This window comes from Pteropus medius, unplaced genomic scaffold (assembly GCF_902729225.1).
Source record: "Pteropus medius unplaced genomic scaffold, Ma_sr-lr_union100, whole genome shotgun sequence".
In the NCBI taxonomy this organism is placed as follows: Eukaryota; Metazoa; Chordata; class Mammalia; order Chiroptera; family Pteropodidae; genus Pteropus; species Pteropus medius.
In genome coordinates, this window is record NW_024345861.1 from 3133367 (window position 1) to 3158331 (window position 24965).

General features: G+C 35.5%; 1 protein-coding gene across 1 annotated transcript in view; it reads left to right on the top strand.

Moving 5' to 3' along the window:
- TENM1 (teneurin transmembrane protein 1) overlaps positions 1-23187 on the top strand; it is a 1050723-nt gene extending 1027536 nt beyond the window's left edge. The window contains exons 31-35 of the mRNA XM_039874688.1: positions 2780-3076; positions 13333-13720; positions 14565-15785; positions 16356-16498; positions 17903-23187. Coding sequence (XP_039730622.1) covers positions 2780-3076; positions 13333-13720; positions 14565-15785; positions 16356-16498; positions 17903-18661 — 2808 coding nt within the window. The 3' untranslated portion in view covers positions 18662-23187. The remainder of the gene's footprint in view (positions 1-2779; positions 3077-13332; positions 13721-14564; positions 15786-16355; positions 16499-17902) is intronic.
- Positions 23188-24965: the final 1778 nt, after the last annotated feature.

Genomic DNA, 24965 nt, shown 5'->3' on the forward strand with positions numbered 1-24965 from the left:
ATAAAGAAGATGTAGTACATATATGCAATGAAATATTACTCAGCCATAAGAAAAGATGAAATAATGCCATTTGCAACAACATGGGTGAATCTTGAGATAATCATGTTAAGCAAAATAAGTCAGACAAAAAAAGTGGAGAACTACATGACATCACTAATATGTGGGATACAAAACTAAAAGCGGCAAACAAACATGACAAACAGAGATCATGGACACAGACAGTGGATTAGTGGTTACCAGAGGGAAGCAGGGAAGGGAAAGATGGATAGGGGTAAGGGGATCAAATATTTGGTGTTGGAAAGAAATTTAACTTTGGGTGATGAACTCATAATGCAACATACATATGATGTATTGTTGAAAATAAGACATAGGGTGGCTGAATGGATTAAAAAAACAAGATCCTTACCTATGTTGCCTACAAGAGACTCACTTCAAATTGAAAGACACACACAGACTGAAAGTAAAGGGAGGGAAATGATTTTTCATGAAAATGGAAAGGAAAAACTGAGGTAGCAATACTTATACCAGACAAAATAGAGTTTAAAACAAAGGCTATAACAAGAAACAAAGAAAGAGCCAGTGATACCACTTCTGGGTATTTAACCGAAGAAACCCAAAACTTTAATTCATAAAGGCATATGCATCCATATGTTCATTGCAGCATTATTTACAATAGCCAAGATACGGAGACATCTTGGGTGTCCATCAGTGGATGAACAGATAAAGAAGAAGTCATACATTTATACAATGGAATATTAGCCATAAAAAATAATGAAATCTTGCCATCTGCAACAACATGGATGGACCTAAAGAGTATTATGCTGAGTGAAATAACTCAGACAGAGAAAGACAAATGCCATATGATTTCATTTATATGTAGAATCTAAAAAAATAAAAAACAAATCAAAATAAATGAACAAACAAAACGGAAACAACTGATAGACACAGAGAACATTTTGATGGTTGGCAGATGGAAAGGGAGTTGGGGGTGGATGGAAAAGGGGAAGGGATTAAGAAGTACAAATTAGTAATTACAAAATAGTCATGGGATGGAAATTACAGCATAATAAATTTAGTCAATAATATTGTAATAACTATGTATGATGTCTGATGGGAACTAATGTATTGGGGTGATCACTTCATAATTTATATAAATGTCTAATCACTGCATTGTACACCTGAAACTGATATAATATCATTTACCAACTATAGTCTTAAAAAATTAATTATTAAAAAAACTATAACTAATATTATTTTTATACTTTACCAGGTACCTCTATATGTAATATCATTTAATTCTTAGCACAACTCTGTGGTGTAAAGTGGTTATGCCACTCCCCTTTCACAGATAAAACTAAGACATGATAAAAGACAAAACTGGTGCCCAAACAAGCAGCTAATTATATGTCTCCGCCCCTCCCTGTGCCACTGTTGTTTACACTTCTTAAAGTCTTTTTTTTTTCATTTTTGCCTTGGTTGCTGCCAGATATGCTTGGGTTCCCTCCATCCAAATTAAGAGCCTGTCCCTTGAAAGCTGAGTGAAAGGTACATGGTAACTCTGTACCATTTTTGCAACTTCTTGTGAGTCAGACTCTTTCAAAATAAAGTTATAATAAAACAAAACAAATAACTCACTAAAACTAATATTTAACTGAATTAAACTAAATTTTAAAAGCCCTCCCCTCGAGTTTCCACTTATCCCTCCCTCGAAGCTCCCTTCTTCCACAGAGCCTTCTTCCACTCTGTGTTATGATCAGCTAGCCATAGCAGAAGTTACTGGTAGGGCTGCCAAACATTGACCCTATGAGCATGGAAAAATGCAGGTCGGTGTCCAGTTATTTGAAAACCCAGTAAAAATTGCCCTTTTGCAGATTTTTAAACTTTTTTACTAAGTCATTTACTTGTTTGGTTATCTTGTGTGGACGCAGCTGAATTCCTTCAGAGTCAGGCACCGCTGAGTGCTGTCTTTCATGTAATCCACCTGAAGTCCCTTGTATCAAGATATATCTGGGACAACTTCATGGTTGTGAGGTACAGAAACAGAATACTAACATGTAGTTGAGCAAGCTAGAACCAGAATCAGACCAAATTATTTCTAAATTTGGTGTTAAAATTAAATTTTTTGCTTTAACCTCATTTAGTGGCACCCCCCTTGCAAATACTGGGGGGTCCTACCAACACAACCACATTTACCTGCTGATCTCGTGAAAATATTGCTGAATGGGGTTCCATCACTAGGGGGAAACCTGAATTCCCCTGTGATAAATGTAAAGTAATATAACTCCAAGCCTAGATGAACAAAGAAGCCTAAGACAGGAACCTGTATAAATTAGAGGTGGCTCACTATATTCCTTTTTTCTGATTTCTAATCATACAAATAATTCACTATTCTATGTTCTAGATACTTTACTGGTAAAATGAGAGACAATAATCCTGTTCCTTAGTAGGCATTTGACTCACATAAAATAAGATTACTTAATTATTGAAAATTATGTCAGTACACTTGAGACTTGAGTTGGGAGAAAAAATCAACATTCTTGTATTGAAGATCTAGCACATAACAAGAGTTAAGACATAGCCCCAACCCTCCAGGATTGAATAGACTGGTGGGAGAATAAAGATAAGTGTCATATGAGGAAGGTAAAAGTCATGCGGATTCAAAAGCAAGAGAGACCCCATTGTTGGAGAAAACGATTTTCAATTGTGAATACACTAGATGGGGCAGGGGGAACCAAGACAAATGTATGCTTAAAATGTATTTCGTATCTTCTTTCTGTAGGCCCATAACAGAAATCTGCTCTCCATAGATTTTGATCATATAACCCGCACAGGAAAGATCTATGATGACCATCGGAAATTCACCCTTCGAATTCTTTATGACCATACTGGACGACCTGTCCTGTGGTCTCCTGTAAGCAGATATAATGAAGTGAACATCACATATTCACCTTCGGGAATGGTGACATTTATTCAAAGAGGGATGTGGAATGAAAAAATGGAATATGACCAGAGTGGAAAAATAATTTCAAGAACTTGGGCTGATGGGAAAATTTGGAGCTATACCTACTTAGAAAAGGTAGGTATGTAGGGAAAATAAACTAGTTCTGAGTTTCTACTGAGAATATTCAAAGTAGTTCTAATTACCCTCCTTGGTGAGGACCTGCAAAAGAAAAGTCTGTGTTCTGGATGTTCTGCTCTGTAGAAGTAACCAACTAACCAAACAGCAACAACTATGTGTGTGCGTGTGTGTGTGTAGTCTCTAAAGATAAACTGTTTTATAGCTGAAAACTTTTCCTAATCTACACTCTGCCAGGTGCTTCAAACTGAAGTCAGTATAATGACTTAACTTTCTCCTCATTTGAGTATGTTTGCTCATGCTCTTAAAAAGGAATCTTTATTATTATGAAAGCTCATACTGAGGTAAAATAGAAAATAATAAAATTATGTGTTAATGTATCTCAACTCTGGAAAAAATCCTCTTGAACAGAAGATAAGGAATTCTAATTTAGTTAGGACAGTCAGTGAAATTTGAGTAGTATACATTTGAGGGCTAATTTTCATAAGTAATTGGTCTGAGGGAATGGTGGCAATAGAGCTCATTGATAATAGTACTTTATGTGTAGCAAGTCTCCAGTAGCATCTGTGATGGGAGTTCATGGCCTTTGTCTGGTAGGAATAGATAAGGACCATTTGTCAAACATCAGCTCCCACATAGCAAAACAGTTTCTGGCCAGATCAGTAGAAGATGATAAGAGAAATTGATCTCTATATGCCATCTCAATTTCTAATGTCCTAAGATAGTGTCTTTCATTTCCCAAATCTATCTATTCAACTGAATTTATCAGTCCTAAGTTAATATCTGGGAAAATTGAAAAATGTTTTCCCTTGACACATCTAGGTGTAAGGTAACACCTAGAAGTTCTTAGAAAAGTCATAGGAATTCATAGTAAAATTTCACGATTTGCATCCAACGATGTCAAGCCTTTAAAAAAAATAAAGTGTGCCAGTGGTTGTATGTCATCGTGAAACTATTATACTATTTCCCTGAGTCAGTCGCTGGAGAATTTTCCAAGATGAAAATGCCTAGGAGATAAATCAGACTCCACTTGGGAGCCAGGGTAAAGGAGAAAGTCCTCTGCTGTATCCACCCCGTGTCCTTTTCAGCTGAAGAAATCAATCAAACTTATAATCTCTATACTGGGAACACATGATCTTATACAGTGGGACTTTCCTCTTTTGAATTGCAATAACAAGAATGATTGCAGCAGAAGACGTGGACTCTTCCGAGCACTGTAATATCGCATTAAAAGTGTTGATTCTTGATGTCAGAAACATGATGGAGTGTGAGACATCCCCAGATCTCTCCCCTTGAAACAACAATAAACTGAACATCTAAAACACAACGATAAAAAAAGAAAGAAAACTGCACACCAGCACGTCAGGCGGTAGACTGGGAGAAACAAAGAAGCTGCCTCTCACAGCCAGAGCTCCCTGTAGGAGGAGGGGGAGGAGAGAAGATGCGACGAGTTCCCTGAACAGCCCTACCCAGTAAAGCTGTGAGCTCCACACGGCCGGCAGCAGGGCCTGGTCATCAGGGCAGAAAGCCGAGAAGCGGGGACGATAGAGAAGTGGGGACAGCAGAAAAACAACAGTTGATTTTCACCAGCCGAGGTTGCAAAACCGAGGCTGAGCCCCAGGCCACATCTCCCAACCAAGAGGGCCCTTCCCCATATATCCTCTGAGACCAAACACCATGGAGCCCCAGGAAAATCTGAGCAAACACTACTGAAACCATCTCTAACACTGACAGGGACTGAGACTAAGGGTAGCATGCATATTAAACATATATAAGAAAAAAAAGGTACTATTAGGCTTTATATAAAGCAGAGATGCAAAAGACTTAGACACCACCTTCTGGAAACCAAAAGAAAAACGCCTTCTTTGTAACAGGCTAAAGAGAGACCTTTATATAATAAACTTCCATTAATGCCCAGGTGGAGAAACAGACCAAAACAACTGATTATACATTCTAGTGTACATGGGACATTCTCAGAAATCGACCACATACTGGGACACAGAGATAGCCTCAACAAATATAAGAGGGTTGAAATCATACCAACCATATTCTATGATCATAATACTTTGAAACTAGAGATAAACTGCAAAAAGATATCAGGAAGAACCACAAATACATGTAGATTAAAGAACATGCTACTGAAAAATAACTGGGTCAGAGAAGAATAAAAAGAGAGATCAAGAGATACGTAGGAACGAATGATAATAATAGTACAATATATCAAAACTTTTGGGACGTGGCAAAAGCGGTCATAAGACGAAAGTTCATATCAACACAGGCCTATCTCAAAAAACAAGAACGAGCCCAAATAAACAACATAAGGTTTCATCTTAAAAAAAACTAGAAAAGGAAGAACAAATGAGGCCTAAAGTCAGCAGAAGGAAAGAAATAATCCAAATTAGAGCAGAAATAAATGAAATTGAAAACAAAAAGAAGCAATAAAAAAAATAAATGCAACAAAGAGCTGTTTCTTTGAGAAGGTTAATAAAATTGACAAACCCCTGGCTAGACTCACTAAAGAAAAAAGAGAAAAGACACAAATAAACAAAATCAGGGATGAAAGAGAGGAAATTAGGACTAATATAGCAGAAATAAAACAGATCATACAGGAATACTGTGAAAAAGTATATAACACCAAATTTAATACCTAAAAGAAATGGACCAGTACTTAGAAAAAAATACAATCTTCCTAGACTGAATCAAGAAGAACTGGAAAATCTAAATAGACTGATCAGCAGTATGGAAATTGAAATAATCATCAAAAAACCTACCAAAAAGGAAAAGTCCAGGACCAGATGGCTTCACCAGTGAATTCTACCAAACATTCGAAGATTTAATACCTATTCTCCTCAAACTCTTCCAAAAAATTGAAGTGGAGGCAATGCTTCCCAACTCATACCAAAATCTGGTAAAGATAACACAGAAAAAGAAAACTGCAATTGCAACAAAAAGAATAAAATACCTGGGAATAAATTTAATGAAATATGTCAAGGACCTATATAATGAAAACTACAAGATCCTATTAAAAGAAATCAAAGAAGATACAAAGAAATGGAAAGATATTTCGTGTTCTTGAATTGGAAGAATCAACATAGTTAAAATGATCGTATTTCCTAAAGCATTATAGAGATTTAATGCAATCCCCATCAAAATCCCATCAGCTTTTTAAAAGAAATAGAACAAAAAAAAATCATTAGATTTGTATGGGAGCACAAATGACCCCAAATTGCCAAAGCCATCCTAAGAAAAAAGAATGAGGCTGGAGGCATCACTCTGCTCAACTTCAAATTATACTACAAAGCGATAGTAATCAAAACAGCATAGTATTGGCAGCAAAATAGACACACGAACCAGTGGAACAGAATCGAGAGTCCAGAAGTAAACCCATATTTATATGGGCAAATAACTTTTGACCAAAAAGCCAAAAACATACAGTAGAGAAAGGAAAGCCTCTTCAAAATGGTGCTGAGAAAACTGGAAGGCCACCTGCAAAAGAATGAAACTAGACCGTAGTCTATCACCACACACCAAAATTAACTCAAAATGGATTAAGGACCTGGATATTAGACTGGAAACAATAAAATGCATAGGAAAAAAACGTAAGAACTAAACTCAAAGACCTTGGACTTAAAGAGGATTTTATGAGTTTGACCTCAAAGGCAAGGGAAGTAAAAGCTAAAGTAAATGAATGGGACTACGTAAAACTAAAAAGCTTCTGCTCAACAAAAGAAATCATCAACAAGGTAAAGAGGCAACCATCCAAATGGGAAAATATATTAGCAAGCAACGCATCTGATAAGGGCCTAATATCCACAATATACAAAGAACTCATATGACTCAATAACAACAACAACAAAAAACAATCCAATCAAAAAATGGACAGAGGACTTCTCCCTAGAGGACATACAAATGGCCAATAAATATATGAAAAGATGCTCAATATCACTAGCTGTTAGGGAAATGCAAATCAAAACCACAATGAGATACCATCACATACCTGTTAAAATAGCTGTAATCAACAGGACAAGTAATTACAAATGTTGAGAGGATGCAGAGAAAAAGGAACCCTCATACATTGCTGGTGAGACTGCAAATTGGTACAGCCACTATGGAAAGCAGCATGGAGTTTCCTCATAAAACTAAGAATTGATCTACCATACAATACAGCAATCCCTCTACTGGGTATTTACTCCAAAGACTTGAAAACCCATATCTAAAAGATATTTGCACACCGATGTTCATAGCAGCACTATTCACAGTGGCCAGGATATGGAAGCAACCGAAATGTCCTATGATAGATGATTGGCTACAGAAGCGGTGGTACATATATACAATGGAATATTACTCAGCCATAAGAAGAGATGAAATAGTGCCATTTGTGACAACATGGATGGACCTCGAGATAATCATGCTAAGCAAAATAAGCCAGACAGAAAAAGTTGAAAATCACATGACATCACTTATACGTGGGATATAAACCTAAAAGCAACAAATGAGCAGGACAAACAGAGACTCATGGACATGGACATTGGACTAATGGTTACCAGAGGGTAGGAGGGAGAGGGTAGGTAGATGGATTTAAGTGGATCAAATATGTGGTGACAGAAAGAAATCTAACCATATATGGAAGGTGAACACGCAGTGTAAATATATATGTGCCTTACTGTTAAAGTTACAGCTGAAACTTACTGGATTTCGTGAACCAATGTCACCATAAAAAAATTAATTAATTAAAAAAAAGAATAATTGGCAAATCATATGACTAATGTTCACAAAGTGCTAAACTTCTTACAATATTAACAGAATCTAAATATTTAATTGTATTTACATAGGCAAAGCTGACTTTCATATGTTTTTTTCCAATATATAATGATGACCTTCATATGAAAAAAAAATGCCATTGACTATTAGTTGAATATTTTTGTTTTGTTTTTCCAGGAATGAGGATAGGTTTGCACCTCACCTTTTACAGGTCCCATATGTGTCTAGTGAAGTAGCCAGCTCTCTTTAGGAGTGTGCATGTGTGCATGGGTTTGCACTCATAACCCCAACCTCATTAGCACCATACTCTGGTCACTGAGCTAATTGCTTATAGACAGTCACATCTGATTCTTGGAAGACTTTCCCTTTCGACCATCTATACAATAACAAAAGAGCCTATTGAAAACTTACATTTCAGCCCTGCATGCAGTTATTAGGCTCTGAAGCAATTTTATTGTTTCTCTTTTCTGAATTAGTGGATTATTTCATCAAAATTACTTGAGCAAAGAATCATGTGAACCAAACTTCACATAAGTTCTTTTTGCAACAGAAACTTAGTTGGCAATAATACTTTTAAAACTAAACAAAGAAAACTCTGTGAGACTATCAGTGTCTGCAATGGACAGAAATAAGACCTTATTTACCCGGAATAACATATCAAGAAAAGCCCCATTGACTTCCAAAAACTAGTTTCCTGACCAGTGAGACAAGCCGAATCACTTGTGCCTTTTAGATGACTTTTGTCCCTTTCTTGATTTCACAATTAATTTGTTCTCTAATTTAAAAAGTAGCCCCTGACTTAAGCAATCCTATTATGCAAAACTCAGAACCTACAAAACACATAATTATGGAATGGTTCTTTACTTTCCAAAAGTCATTTATCCTGAAATTGATTTTAACAGCATTGTTATTACCAGTGATAATAACTAATTCACAGAATAAATGTGGTGATTAAATGAAATAACTTAATATAAAGCACCTAGCATGTCTAGTCTTTCAAAAAACATTAGTTTCTTTCCATTTAAATAGTGCATTATAGTATTTATTTTAAAGTTGAGAATTTAAATGCTAGCACTTACTGCCACTTGAAAGTAAATAATTAAAACAAGAAAGAATGGAAAGACGGAAAGGAGGGAAGAGAGCAGAGGAAATTACATATCTTTGAAATTATCATTCTAGAAAGAAAGAAAAGAATATTGAATTTGCAAAATCTAATTTACATGTAACTTTTCCAGTGAGTTGATGAAGTTCTGTGTCCTCCTCTGCTTATTTTAGTCCTCTTTTTAACATGGCCTTTACTGACACATGTTTCACTATGTCTGGGGCAGAGCAAGAACAAAGAGGCTGGCTCTTACAGTATATTTTAAAATAAGAATTCTCAAACTTTAAAATGTATACTTTTTATTTATTTACTTATTTATTGTTATTTTATTTTTCAATTACAGTTGACATTCAATATTATTTTATATTAGTTTCAGGTGTACAGCACAGTGATTAGACATTTATATAATTTACAGAATGATCCCTTGATTAGTCTAAGTAAGCACCTGGTACTATACATTGTTATTATAATATTATTACCTATATTCCCTATACTGTATTTTACATCCCTGTGTCTATTTTATAACTACAATTTGTACTTCTTAATCCCTTCACCTTTTTTAAATTTTATTTTGTTATTAGTTTCAAGTATACCATACATTGGTTAGACATTTATATAGTTTACAAAATGATTCCCCTAATTGCTCTTTCCCTCCTCTGGCTATCCACCTAGCCATTACATTAATGATAACTGCATTCCCTAGGCTGTACTCCCCATCCCCATGACCATCTATCAACTACTAATTTGTACTTCTTTAACCCTTCACTCCGTTCTCCCAGGTCCCCAACCCTGCTCCCTTCTGGCCATCCCCAGATTGTTCTCTATATTTGTGAGCCTGTTTCTGATTAGTTTATTCTTTTTGTTTCTTAGATTCCACATATGAGTGAAATCATATGGTATTTATTTCTCTGTCTGACTTATTTCACTCAGCATAATAATCTCTAGATCCATCCATGTCATTGTAAATTGTAGGATTTGATTTTTTTAATGGCTGAGTAATATTCCATTGTATATATGAAGTTTAACTTCTTTATCCAATCATCTGTTGATGGACATTTAGGTTGCTTCCATATCTTAGCTATTGTAAATTGTGCTGCCATGAACATAGGGGTGCATAGATCTTTACAAATTATTGTTTTCATTTTCTTTGGGTAAATACCCAGAAGTGCAATTGCTAGGTCAAAAGGTATACACATTTTTAATTTTTTGAGAAACCTCTAGACTGTTTTCCATAACAGCTGTACCAATTTGCAATCCCACCAACAGTGTATGAGGGTTTCCTTTTCTCCACATCTTCACCAACACTTATTCTTTGATTTATTGATGGTAGCCATTCTGACAGGTGTAAGATAATATCTCATTGTGGTTTTAATTTGCATTTCTCTGATGATTAGTGGCCTTGAGTATCTTTTCATATGTCTATTGGCCATCTGTATTTCCTCTTTGGAGAAATATCTGTTTAGGTCTTCTGCCCATTTTTTAATTGGTAAAATGCATACCTCTGATACCTCAAAATAATTCTGGTATTACCTCTGTAAATTTGTTTGCCATTTCTATATCATGATATATTAAAAGCAACAGCAGATATTTCACCTTAACATGCAGAAATTTTGTAAAAATTGTTTAACTTCTTCTAGACTGGTGAAAGTTACAAGTATCATTTTCATGCACAATAGCTTGTAGTCATTAGGAGAAAAATAATTATTTGGGTAATAGCTGCAGTTGCTTAAATGATCTCTTCTCCATTGAAAAATCAATTATTGTTTCTTATATTTTCTTTGCGTGGTCAGTAATTCTCTATCTTGATTTATAAGACTTCTCTGAGTTAATTGTATTTTGAAGACTTGCGAGGCTAAAATTTTGTATTATAGTAAATATAAATCTTTCATTTTCCTAAAATAACTCTTAAGAACTTCATTTTAAAAATTAATTTAAATATATGTTATAATCATTTAATAAGATGCTTTAGTTTGATACATTTACACAAAATTGCCTCTTGGAGGCTGAAATTTTCTTAGGCAGCCTGGAGATACAGAATGCCTTTGGCTTGAGCTTTCAGGTGGTTCCACACTGCCATCTGGTGGTAATTCTATGCCTTACCTTTTCAAATTTCTACCATCTCATTTCTAATTCTTGTTCGAATAAATATACAACCATGATTGTTCTTTTTTTTCTTCTTCTTTATAATGATCTCTTTTAAGATCTCCCAATCAACTTAAAAAATAAAAACTCACTCACTCTATTGTTTGGACTAATAAGGAATAGCTTTTTATCCTGTAGCAGCATAGTAGGTATTGGATGGACCCATAAACATTGTTTTTGAACAAATTGATAATGCCCACCCAAAGTGAAAAAGCAGCCAAGTAAGAGCTAAATGGTATTCTGGTAACACAACTGTTACATTCGCAGTATTTCTAATCACGTCATCTATATCCTTGCCATTGACAGAAAACTTTAAAACAAACTAGGGAGTTTTTGAGAAAGCGCAGCATCAGCACCATCTAGTAACAGGGTAAGGCAGTGATTGACTGCAGCGTGGAGGATGAGAGCATGGGAGAGAACACAATGGTGATGTACTATAAATGTTTGGCAAGGCTGGTAAGAGACTGTAAAAGCCATGGCCCCAGCAGGCTGGTACTAGATAATGTGTGATTGTCTCTGGCCTGTGTCACAGGTGACAGATGTCATTTGTTCATGGCCAATTGACAGAAGAGAGTGGAAAGGAGCTGAGAAATCTGACTTTCAGCATAGAGATGATGTATAGGCATTTTCTACCAGTTCCCCTTAGGTTCTGTTGAGTTCTGCCTTGGTCAGGGAGGATGTTCTCCCTTCATGTTGTCATGCACACACAGGAGTGCCGAGTCTCCTACTCTCTGTTCAGTGGGGTTTTCAGAGCTGCAGGTTGTCTACGGGTGATAAGGTGACAGGGTTTCCACCCAAGCTCTGTCTCCCTCTGCAGAGTACTTGGTGGAAAAGAAAGAAAGGACAAGTAAACGAACAAATAAACACTGACTTTGACTTCACAGTACTGACATTCAATTCAAAATCAATAATTCTCAGAAGGGTAGGGAGGATATGCAGTTTTGAAGACTTAAATGTACATTATATGTGCTTCTGTAATTCGTATTCTTAAATATGTAATTTATATTTAGAAAATGAAAAGATACCTATTGTTTTCATAACAGAAATTTCAGAAAAGAAAGTTTATCTAAGTCTTTTTGCTTTGTAAGGTGACACTCAAGAAGGGATGGGTAAAGCTCCATTGGGGAGTTAAATCAGAATTTCCAGGAATGAGTAATTTTTATTTTTATTATAAGATGAAATTTAAATGCTGTTCAATTAGAAATAAGATTGAGTCCTTCCTAAAACAGTGCTCTTTTTATGTCTAGATTTAAGATTAAAATAAAGTAAACCAATATCATTGAAACACTTGATACATGCAAGGCATTACACCTCAACAAATAACTTTCTGAAATACAGAACCAGAAGATTCTCTACTTTTAATGGCATGTTATCCTAATATAGTTTAGAACATGAATTGTGAAGCAATAATAATAATATTTTATATACAACTTTTCAGGAAGACATCTACCACGTGAAGTCAATAAGTACATTTTGGTGACTGTAACTTAATACATGGTATGCCCTGCCCTCCATTAACCTCCCTCCAATCTATCTCCACATTGAACTTTCTAGAATATGGACTTCATTGTTTCTCCCAGCTGTGCAAACTCCCTGTCCTTCAACTTGCTTTCAGTGGTTCCCTGTTACTAGCATATTTAAGTCCAAATTCCTTAGCATGGCTTAGAAAGCCCAGCATGACCTAGACCCAGCCTACTTAGATGACTTCATCTCTTACTCTTCACCACCACCTTCACCCCAACACACAATGCTCTAGCCACACAAAATTTCTCTCATTCTCTGAAAAAGCCATGCTCTCCTTCTTATCCAGACCCTCACAATGTTATGCTCTCTGTCAGGAGTACTTTCTTCCTACTCCACCACACCTGCCTCCTTGCCTTCACCTGGCCAACCTCTAATCACCTTTTGGATCTCAACTCAGATGTCACTTTCTCCAGGGAGCCTTCCCTGACTTCCTAAGTCTGGGTTAGCTGCTCTTCCTCTGCATCCTGAAAGCACCCTGTACTTCCCGTCACAACACATTTCACACTATATTGAAATGGCTTGAGTACTTGTCTTCTTCCTCCATTAAACTATAAGTTCCATGAGGATAGACACCATTATCAACCACTACTGTATCCACTAGGGTTTACCACAATGCCTGGCACATAGTAAGTCCTCGATAAATTTGTGTTGAATGGATGAACATGTATTTTAATCTCCTTTACTTCAGTGGTACATTTTATGCTACTTTGCCTTTGTCTCATTTCAGTCTGTGATGCTTCTGTTACATAGCCAGCGGCGCTACATCTTTGAGTATGACCAATCGGATTGTCTGCTCTCAGTCACCATGCCTAGTATGGTGCGCCACAGCTTACAAACCATGCTTTCGGTGGGCTACTACCGGAACATATACACCCCACCAGACAGTAGCACTTCTTTTATCCAGGACTATAGTCAAGATGGCCGACTGCTACAGACCCTGCATCTGGGGACAGGACGCAGAGTTTTATACAAGTACACCAAGCAAGCAAGGCTGTCTGAAATTCTCTATGATACCACTCAGGTCACATTAACATATGAAGAGTCTTCTGGAGTGGTTAAGACAATACACCTGATGCATGACGGCTTCATTTGCACAATCAGATACAGGCAAACAGGTTTGTTGTGAAAGGGTGGTGATGTATACACCACATCACATTTTCTTATGAGATTTTTGCTGCCCACAGTCTGAGATGGAAACGTTAACCTACAGACATTGAATCCAACAAACTGCCACTTTAGTTTTCAAAGTATCTTCCACTGATAATTAAAGACATATTACAAGGTACATGAAAGTTTTCCTTAAAAACATACAGTGCATTTTTCTTTTTTTCTCTCAGCTCTTAAGAAAGTTGAGATCTAAGTACCTAGACTATCTGCAAAACTGTTCCTACTCACCACGAAATCCTCCCAAAGATGCAGCTGCAAGATATAAGTCTAACTAAAATGAGCTCAAGTCCTATGTAACCTCTATAAGCCTCAGTTGATGGCAAGTTATATTCAAAAGTCAGAACTTTTGATTATATTTCATTCTTGAAGTTTATAAAAATGCCCAAATCCAGTTACTTGAATGCTGGACTTTGTCAAAACCTGAGCCCCTGAGTTTGTAACACATTTTAAATGAATTGAAAGTATTTTTGTCAGTGATTATAAAAAGAAAGCACGTTTATAACATCAGTTTAATGTGGATGGGTTTTTACTTCACTATGTCCTATAATTAAATTATTCTATAACTACAATGAGTATTTTAAATTTTTTTCGAATTTGATGACCACAACTATGAGAATATATACTACGAAATGATATGCCCAGGCATTAGATATCAGAGGTCGATCTCTAATATTTTGTTTTGAAAGTAATAGCATCAATATTAAAAAAAATAATAATAACACTAGACCTTTCTGATTGCTCAACATTAAGCATCTAGCTTTCTTCTCACTATTTTGATTTTGATTCTTTCAGGACCTCTTATTGGACGCCAGATTTTCCGATTCAGTGAAGAAGGTCTTGTGAATGCTCGGTTTGACTACAGCTACAACAACTTCCGTGTCACCAGCATGCAAGCTGTGATAAATGAAACCCCTTTGCCCATAGACCTGTACCGATATATTGATGTCTCTGGTAGAACAGAGCAGTTTGGAAAATTCAGTGTGATTAATTATGATTTAAATCAGGTCATCACTACTACAGTGATGAAGCACACCAAGATCTTCAGTGCCAATGGACAAGTCATTGAAGTCCAATATGAAATCCTAAAGGCAATTGCCTACTGGATGACTATTCAATATGATAATATGGGCCGTATGGTAATATGTGATATAAGAGTAGGAGTAGATGCCAATATAACAAGATACTTCTATGAATATGATGCTGATGGGCAACTTCAAACTGTTTCTGTAAATGACAAAACCCAATGGCGTTATAGTTATGATTTGAATGGCAATATCAACCTCTTAAGCCATGGGAACAGTGCTCGTCTTACTCCTCTCCGATATGACCTCCGAGATCGCATCACCAGACTAGGAGAAATTCAGTATAAAATGGATGAGGATGGCTTTCTGAGGCAAAGGGGAAGTGACATCTTTGAATATAATTCTAATGGTCTGCTGCAGAAAGCCTACAATAAGGCTTCTGGCTGGAGTGTGCAGTATTATTATGATGGGCTTGGGCGACGGGTTGCCAGTAAGTCCAGCCTAGGGCAGCACCTCCAGTTCTTTTATGCAGATCTTGCCAATCCCATAAGAGTTACTCATTTGTACAACCACACGAGCTCAGAGATTACATCCCTGTATTATGATCTTCAAGGTCACCTTATTGCCATGGAGTTAAGCAGTGGTGAAGAATATTATGTAGCTTGTGATAATACAGGCACCCCACTAGCTGTGTTCAGCAGTCGAGGTCAGGTGATAAAAGAGATATCGTACACGCCTTATGGAGATATCTACCATGACACTTATCCTGACTTTCAGGTCATGATTGGTTTTCATGGAGGACTTTATGATTTCCTTACTAAATTAGTGCACCTGGGGCAAAGAGATTATGATGTCGTTGCTGGTAGATGGACAACACCTAATCATCACATATGGAAACAGTTGAACTTCCTTCCTAAACCATTCAACCTCTACTCCTTTGAAAATAACTACCCAGTTGGCAAAATTCAAGATGTTGCAAAGTATACCACAGGTATTTAAATGGTGTAAAACTTTACACTAAAGTAAAGAGATAACTCAGTGGTGTTTATCACATAATCTCAATGCCTTTGTAAATATGCTTCCTCTTCCTGCCAGTTAGCCCACAAGTTGTTGTGCAGTCATTCTCTTTCTTAGGCTTCTAGAGTGAGAAAAACTGCATAAAACATATTGCTTTTACATCCAAGTACATTTTCCTTCCCTTTTAAGCTTTCTGTTTGTAGTCTTCACTCTTAAAAGCTTATACAAATAATTTCATAAAAGAAAAATTCAAGATTCTGTTGCATCAAATAAATCTAGCATCACAGCTCTTGTGGCCTTAATACTACTAACACATTAAGAATTTCGGTGCACTAAAATGAGTCTATATCTGTGATTATCCATGAAATAAAAGGTTTCCCTATAGAGAGAGAATCACATATTTTGGAATGGGTGATATAAGGAGTTTTATCTCTAACTTTTCATTGGTTAAACATATTAAAGGCAAGAGAGATACCTTTTAAATTTTCCACAAAGGTTGTAAAGTATGAGCTTTTAATTTTTTTCTTTAATTTTTGTCTTACAGACATTGGAAGTTGGTTGGAGCTATTTGGTTTTCAGTTACATAATGTACTACCTGGATTTCCCAAACCAGAATTAGGAAATTTGGAATTAACTTATGAGCTTCTACAGCTTCAGACAAAAACTCAAGAGTGGGATCCTGGAAAGGTTAGTAAAATTTTATCATCTCTACTTAACTGAAAAAACAGAAAAGCATCCAATACTATGAAATAGTATTAACATATTATTTATTTTTGAGTTGTTGTTGATATTCACTAAAATGTCCATGATTAAGGAGGAGGTAGAAAAAAAATCTTCCATAAGGAAAGGATCAAGGGATTGGATCCTCTGATTTAAAGTTTGGGAAAGACTAATGTGACTGGACGACTGTTGGGATAGACAAACAACAGGAAAGAGGAACTGAACTTTTAAAATTCTGAAATGGGCCACCAAGGGCAATTATGGATTCTATATAGGGAAAAATTGTTCACTAAGACACATGAAAACATCATATTTCCAACTGCAAAGTAATCTATGGCATAGTGCATTAAAATATAGGAATAACAGATAAAGAAATTATTCTGATAAATAAAAAGTATATAAGAGCAATGAAATAAAAATAGTAATTACTACAGGGATAAAGTCTCTGGGAAAATAGAAATACCAAAACATACAAATTTTAGCACATGATTCCATCAGGTACAAATGAAAGTATGATGTACAAATGAAAACAAGAAGGAACTTTTTCTTTCAGTTGACAGAAATAAGAGAATCTGTGTTTGCAAAAAAAAAAATAAAACTGTAAATTGTGTGGGAGGGCTTCAAATTTAAGTTTAAAAAATTATAAGAGAAAGAAAATTCTAAATAAGTACTATACACTTATCCCTTTTTATAACTACATATGACATGTAAATACTTGTAATTAAAATTCCTAAAAAACAGTTTAGCAAAATGTTGAAAATTGCTGAAGCTTTGTAATGGATGCTTGGAAGTTCATTATTCTCTTCTCTCTATCTCTTAGTATGTTTGAAAATTTCCATAATTAAACGAGTTTTTATTTTAAGTCCACGTAAAAAGATCAGTGAACTTTTTGCTGATCTGCTGTTATTATTCATAAGGTCATAAGCTGCTTGAAAGCAAGAATAATGATGTATGCATCTCTTTATACCTTCCCGTGCCTAGTCTATTACTTTACAAATGGTCATAACAGCTAGTTGGTGTTAATTAAGTTGGCAAAAATGAAATGTCTTTGTTTTGAGGGAGCTGGACCCACTTAATTTGAAATGCTTCCTAGCTCTGAAATTCTATGATATCAAGTCTGAACAAATTTCCTTATGTTTAACACATCAAGATACCAAGAAATATATGTCAGGTGATCACCTCACCTGTTAGTCTTTTCCTTCTAAATCTCTAATGAAGAGATTCCAAATTTGGTTTGTTTTTAAATAAAAAACCAGCAAATTAGAGAGAGAAGGAAGTAATCTTGAAAGCTTTTGTTTTCCACAGTCACCAAGCATGTGACAGGTGCTTAATCCTGTGCTACATTTGCACCATGCCTTTCTTCTTTCCTAGACTATCTTGGGTATTCAGTGTGAGCTCCAGAAACAGCTCAGGAATTTCATTTCTTTGGACCAACTTCCTATGACTCCCCAATACAATGATGGACGGTGCCTTGAAGGAGGGAAGCAGCCAAGGTTTGCCACTGTTTCTTCTGTTTTTGGAAAAGGTATTAAATTTGCCATCAAGGATGGCATAGTAACAGCTGATATTATAGGAGTAGCCAATGAAGATAGCAGGCGGCTTGCTGCCATTCTCAATAATGCTCATTACCTGGAAAACCTACATTTTACCATAGATGGGAGGGACACTCACTACTTCATTAAGCTTGGGTCTCTAGAGGAAGACCTGGTGCTCATCGGTAACACTGGGGGAAGGCGTATTCTAGAGAATGGTGTCAATGTCACTGTGTCCCAGATGACTTCTGTGTTGAATGGGAGGACTAGAAGGTTTGCAGATATCCAGCTCCAGCATGGGGCTCTGTGCTTCAACATCCGGTACGGGACAACTGTCGAAGAGGAAAAGAATCACGTATTGGAGATTGCCAGACAGCGTGCTGTGGTCCAGGCCTGGACTAAGGAACAAAGAAGGCTGCAAGAAGGGGAAGACGGTATTCGGGCATGGACAGAGGGAGAAAAGCAGCAGCTTTTGGGCACTGGGAGGGTACAAGGTTATGATGGGTATTTTGTTTTGTCTGTTGAGCAGTATTTAGAACTTTCTGACAGTGCCAACAATATTCACTTTATGAGACAGAGCGAAATAGGCAGGAGGTAACAAAAAAATCTCTGCCTTTGCGTCACCAAAGACTGCCTGTTTTTAAAACATAAAATGGTTTATTGTATTGGTTTTCTAGATCAGAACTCTGTATATGTAAATATAGAGGAAAAACATATTCAACTGCCTTTCAATGTGACAGAAAATGGTATTTTAATATTGTTCGTTTAAACTCTTTAAGAAATGACAGAGATTTTTAGTCCTTGTGTGGCAGCATTTAAAATAACACAAGTAGATCTCAAAGAGCTAAAAACAAAAAGTTTTCAGAAAGCACCACTTTAAATCTGTCGAGCCATGCACATATGTGTTCAAATATACAGAAAGAACCCAAGGTTCTATATCTTTATGGTGACACAAAGTTTCATATTTAACTGTTGGCAGAAATTGCAGGCTATTTGAAAAGGTGGTGCAATAGTATCTGAACTTTGCATTTCGAAAGACTGCCAACCCTGTCACATTTTCCAGATCTGTTATAGGAAACTTAAAAAGAAAAGTAAAATGTCTTCAGACACCATCTCCTAGAGTCAGGAACCATTCACCCTTCTTCCCTGATTATTCCACCTTGCTTGTTAAAGTAAATGCCATGTTGTTGTGCTGTGTTTTGGCTTGTAGTGGCTGGGTTCTGTCTACCATGTTTCCCTTTGGGTATGGTACCCAGACTGAATTGCCACTATCTGCTTGTGTGTACATGATACCAAGGCAGCTGGCCAGTGTAGCTTCTTCTACACAACCTGTTTTGACTGCATTTCTTTACTAAAGTGTCCAGCTGTATTGACATCGTGTAAACATAGCTTTTATTAATCTAGGTAGGAATTTCTCATTTATATAGATAGGGTGTGTTTTGGTCACAGTTTCACATTAGTGATTCAGTATTTATACACTAATCCAATGGTTTTGTGCACATGAAAAGTAATTTACTACAAAGTATGATTCTGGTAAAAAAAAAAAGAGACTGTAGCAAGTATACATGCCTGAGGTACTGATAAATTACATGCATTACTACTGCAGAAATTCATAAGAGCTAAGACCTTAAAAAAAGAGACCTACTTAAGTTTGAAAAGAAAATGCCAAAGGGAAGACCAAACTAAATATCACAGTAGTTACTCTACATTTTTTCACCCCACTTATATTTATCTTTCAAATGCGCAATTCTGTATTGAACAACTCTCAGCCATTGTCAAGAAATTTAATGAAGCGTACCCTTTCCAACATAAAACATTTCAACTAATTATAGAGAAGCAGACTATTTTTTACCAAAATGACTTATTTAGTTAGTTGTTTTAGTTCTCTACCTTTGCCCATTTAGTTTGATTTTATCATCTCTCCTGCCTAGGAAAATAACTGTTTTCCAGAAAGGGTGGTTTTATTCTGCAGTCATTTAAAATTTGAAAAAGAGGAGGATTACTGTTAATATCAGCTGCAGTTTCTCAATATTTATGAATCCTGTAATAAAAGAAGCTTCTTGGTGAGCTGGGAGATTTGTGCCCAGTGACAGAGACAGTTTGTAAAATTCTGTGTAATTGTAAGTTACCACAAATGAAAATACATGACGGCATGATGCGGTCTATAGAAAATTCTCCTGAGCCAGCGTCAGCACTTTCGTCACTGTCTCTGGACATTTGCTACGTATGAAGGAGAATTTATGATAGGATGTTACAATTTGAGTTATTTCCAGCTACTACCTAAATGCAATGTAGGGTCATTGTCTTGCTTTGTGATGACGGTGTCTTTGAAAAGATGCAAAGTCAGAATCCAGGCTCAGGTTAAGGTTTTTAAGGAATCTGTCTCCTTACTACACGAAATACAGTAAGGGAAAGACAAGGACCCACAGACAGTAAGGGAAGGAACATCCAAACATTTCATTTTCAAAACCTTCAGATTGGGATTACCACATTCTTACACATGTATTGGGGGTGGTGGTGATTCATGATGAACTCATCTCTCTTTTTAACTGAAAGTACACCAGCTCAATCCAGACTACAGTCATATTTTTTTTCCCTGAATCAGGCCTGTGTTAATAGTACAGTATTTATTCAGGGGGGGTGGATTCTAAAATGACTAAAAAAACGTGTTGAAAATTTGGAATACCTTTACACCAACCTAAAAAGAGACCTTAAGTTCCTAGAACCTCTGATGTTCTTTTAAATTAATGGAAAAGTAATTTGTGAACTGTATATAGAGCGTGTATTCATAAATGTGATGATATATTTTATCACTAATCCAAAATGTTGGTATTAGAGTCTATTTTGCTTCTGTTTTAAACGATTATACTTTTTTTCAAATCACTTACGATGTATCATTTTCAAAGTGTTTTAAATATCCATTAGAAACAAATATCCAAAACTTTTACTTAATAGTAATTACTTTGAACTATACATTTCTAGTTCATAATACATATTTATTTAGTTTGTGTCTTTAGTTACTTTAAGATATATTTGTATTGTATGCAAGAAACGCACTTTTTATTATTTACAGCTGTGATTTTAACACTGCCTTGAGCTATTACTGTTCTCTTTACCACTTCCAAAGATTTTGGGAAGAAAGAGAAAAAAACCCAAAGGTTAACACTAATGAGTAGTAAATGTAAGAGAAACATTTTGGCATTTCTTAATAAGAATGGAGATACTGAGTACATTGCTTCCTATTTGGCTGAATACAAAGAATGCCTTCATTGACTTGTAGTTCTGAAGTTTAAATTAATGAAAGACCAATTCATTAGCATTTCCTGATGAAAGTAAAAGCATTTTAAAGAGAAAAATGAATTTCTCATACCCAGAAGACGGGCTGCTGACACTGCACAGCCATACCCCATTCAAGCAAGTTAGAGTAAGAGCACAATAGTTGGGCTCTCCTATGAAGAACATTCTGGGCTAGAGGCAAGGAATACTCTGGTTATTTCTTTTTCCTAGATAGGCCCATTTTATTATTGCTTTTTTGTTTTGTTTTTGTTTTTACTCTTGCACTGCAATCTAGAGATCTAAATGAGCTGAAAAGTTCAGTTTAATAGACATTTAAATACATTTCTTTTTAGTTGTCATTCTAACCATTATTGATTAGAAGCATGACTCCTGAAAAGGAAATAACATCCAAATTTTAACAAAACACTCACCATATAAATAGGCATATGTTTTATTTTTAACCCAGTAAAATAATATAGAAAATAAGTGTGTCCCTTACTGTCAATTTATGTAGAAGATCTGTAATATACAGACTATACATACACACACACACACATATATATATATGCACACACACACGACATAGCCAAATGTATGAAAACTTGACAATACATAGAGAAGTATAAAATTAAATTACAATTTTCATAAGATTTTTCTTTTTCATCGCTGTTGGCATAGTTTTAAGCATTCCATCATGTCATTTCTACTTTTTTCTTTCTTTTTTTTTAAAATTTATATTTTTAAACAGAACAGGGCCCATGAATGAGTCGGGGCAAAAATTTTGCATTTATAAAGTTATGTTCCTATAAGGGCAATTGTAGTGATGTTCGGTGGTTAATGGAAGCAAAAGTACAGTAATCAAGTATTAAAAGAAACTTTTGGAGTGTATTATAGCTTGTGGAAACCAGAATGCTATAGATTGGAAGCAGCATTCTTGTTTTCTTGGAGGAATTCACATACGCATAGCTGACCTGACTAGTACTCAGACCTCAGACTGCTCTTCCACAAAGTTCTTTATTCTGCAAAACAAACACACAAAAAAATTCAAAACAAAACCCCCCAAAAAACAACCACCACAAAATAGTGACTGTTATTTCAGTGTGTCCTTCATGTGAAAGCTATTAGGGACAAAATATACTACTGTATGTAAGAAGAAATCACTTCCTAAACAGTAACTGAAAATAGAGTTAAACTTACTATGGATTTTGTCTTAGCAGTTGTCATCATATATTATTTGTCAAAAGAAATGTGTTTGGCAGTTAAAAATCTTTCCTTAGATTTAGTGGTAGACTCTTAATAAATGTTAGTATATCAGATTGTGTCCTTGAAAAATATTTTATCTGTATGAATCATGACAATGTCTAACTCTTTATTGTTCTTCCAGCAAAAGCATCAATAAGAGAAAAAGGTGAAAAAGAGAAGTATATACTTTATGTCAGAAAAATATTCTTTTTAGCTGCTTACATTCTCATGAAAAGTAAAGATGTTTACAGTGTATGCCAAGATTTTCAGTTTCTATATAACAACAGTGAAAGGTTCTAATCATACTGAAAATTGTGTTATAATGGCCTGAGCTGTGTTGCTAGGAAACAATAGGTTCCAATTTTGTATTCCTGCTCCTACTCTTGTGCTGAAAAGTGACTGGAAACTGTACAAGTTCATGTTCTCTGGCTGCAGTTAAATGGTCTTTTGCATTTTGCTCTGGTTTTCAGTCCAGAAGCATGCATTTTTCTACAAGAGCATCACAACAACATGCTGTAAATATTTAAAGTTAAACATTGTGTTGATATTCGAAAGAAAAAAAGTACTTTGAATATTTCATTTTTAAAAAATAAAATTGCAAATGAACACTGTGTCTTATTTTATTCTCGTGCCAAACTGCATTCTCAACTCAATCTGGTAACCTGAGATATGAAAAGTGGCTCCTTAATAGGGAACAATAAACCCATGTTATCTTGAAAATGTAGGTACAGAAATCAAAATGGCACTAATCCTAAGCAGACATCTCTTCATTTTTATTTTTTATACAAATAGAATCTCTGACATTAATGACCATTTAATGTCATTAGCTGTTGAAAGTTTAAATGCCTCTAGACTATAACTTTTAAAAAGATTTTTCTCTCCTATGGATGCTTTTCTTGGCAATAGAAAGAAAATAAAAAATTGTAAAGTGGGTGGGGGGAGAGCAGGGCATCCAAAAGCATTGTTAAAAAAAATGAATGGCCAGGAGAGGTAATCAGGAAAGACTCTAAAACAAGAACTCTTCTGAAGCCCTATGTCTTAGGCAATTTACAATCGCCATTTGGCACTTGCTTTTTCACAATAAGAAATTTACTAGTGACACTGGGAAAGCTGACCAACAGACCTTCCAAAATGTAAGTTGTTAATAATGGAGTACCTATAGTCCAAACAGCCTGTTACTGAAACTGACTTGGAATCCTGGAATTGACACACTTTAAAATGCCCTACTGCCTTTTCATTCACTGATATATACACAAATACAGTGATGGGGATAGATATTAGTATCACCTGGAGATTTTTTTTTCAAAATATGCAACCTACACTCAGGGTGCAAAAAGAAAGAGTCAGGCACTCTCACACTTAGAGAATTGTTAAAGAGTTAAGAGATTTCTCCATATTCCTTTCCCATTCACCCTCACTTTTAGAAATCTTTGACTAACAATGCTATTTACACATTTAGTAATATTGCTACCTTAAATTTATATAATTCTAGCACCTCAGCAATCCTGTAAGGTAAGCAAGATTTAATTGTTCCTACCTGGCAAATGCAATAATAGTAACGGACTGACTTATCTAAGGTCACACAGATAATCAGTGACAAAGCTGAAAAGAAAATTCAAATCTCATATGTTATGTTAATGAGCTTTCTCCAATTAGGTTTGTTATATCTTTATACATAAAAATATTAATTTTAAAAGTCAAATGACCTAACGATGAAAATTCAGCCTTTTACAACAAGTTTGGTCAATAATCCTAAATTATGAAAGTGTCAAAACTGGGTAGTTTAACTTTACCCCTAACTGCAAACTGTAAAATAATGGTATCCCATTTACTACAAGGGCAAACATAGACAACAAAGTTGAATTTATAGTCCACTAACAGAAAGATTAGGCATCTTGTAACCTTAAAATGTTCAAGGGCAAATCCAAGTTTTATTATGAATAGACTTTGGATTCTGAACTCAATAAAGTAAATCAAATAAAACATAAGTTGATGTCGAAATATTTTTAACAGGTTTTAAAGCTTTTTCTCACTTTAAATCCTCTGTCCATTTTACCACAAATATCTTAAATCCAGCCCTTTATACCAGAAGACTTAATCAAAGGTAATCTCTGTAGACTTACTCTACCTATGTGTTACCACCAAAGTTCCCTTCTGATAACAGCCAAATTGACAATTACCTAAACTGGTCTCCCTACTAACCTTATCTCTTAAGAACAAATTTCAGAGAAAATGAACAAGTATTTGATAAACTGTCATGTTTTCTTGTGGACTTGTTAACTTTTTCTGAACTGAGGTGTACACTTAGAAATATATAAGCATTTTTCTGTCTTGACTCAGCATCTTACAGGTATATGTTAGCATGGCAATATTTTAAACATGGC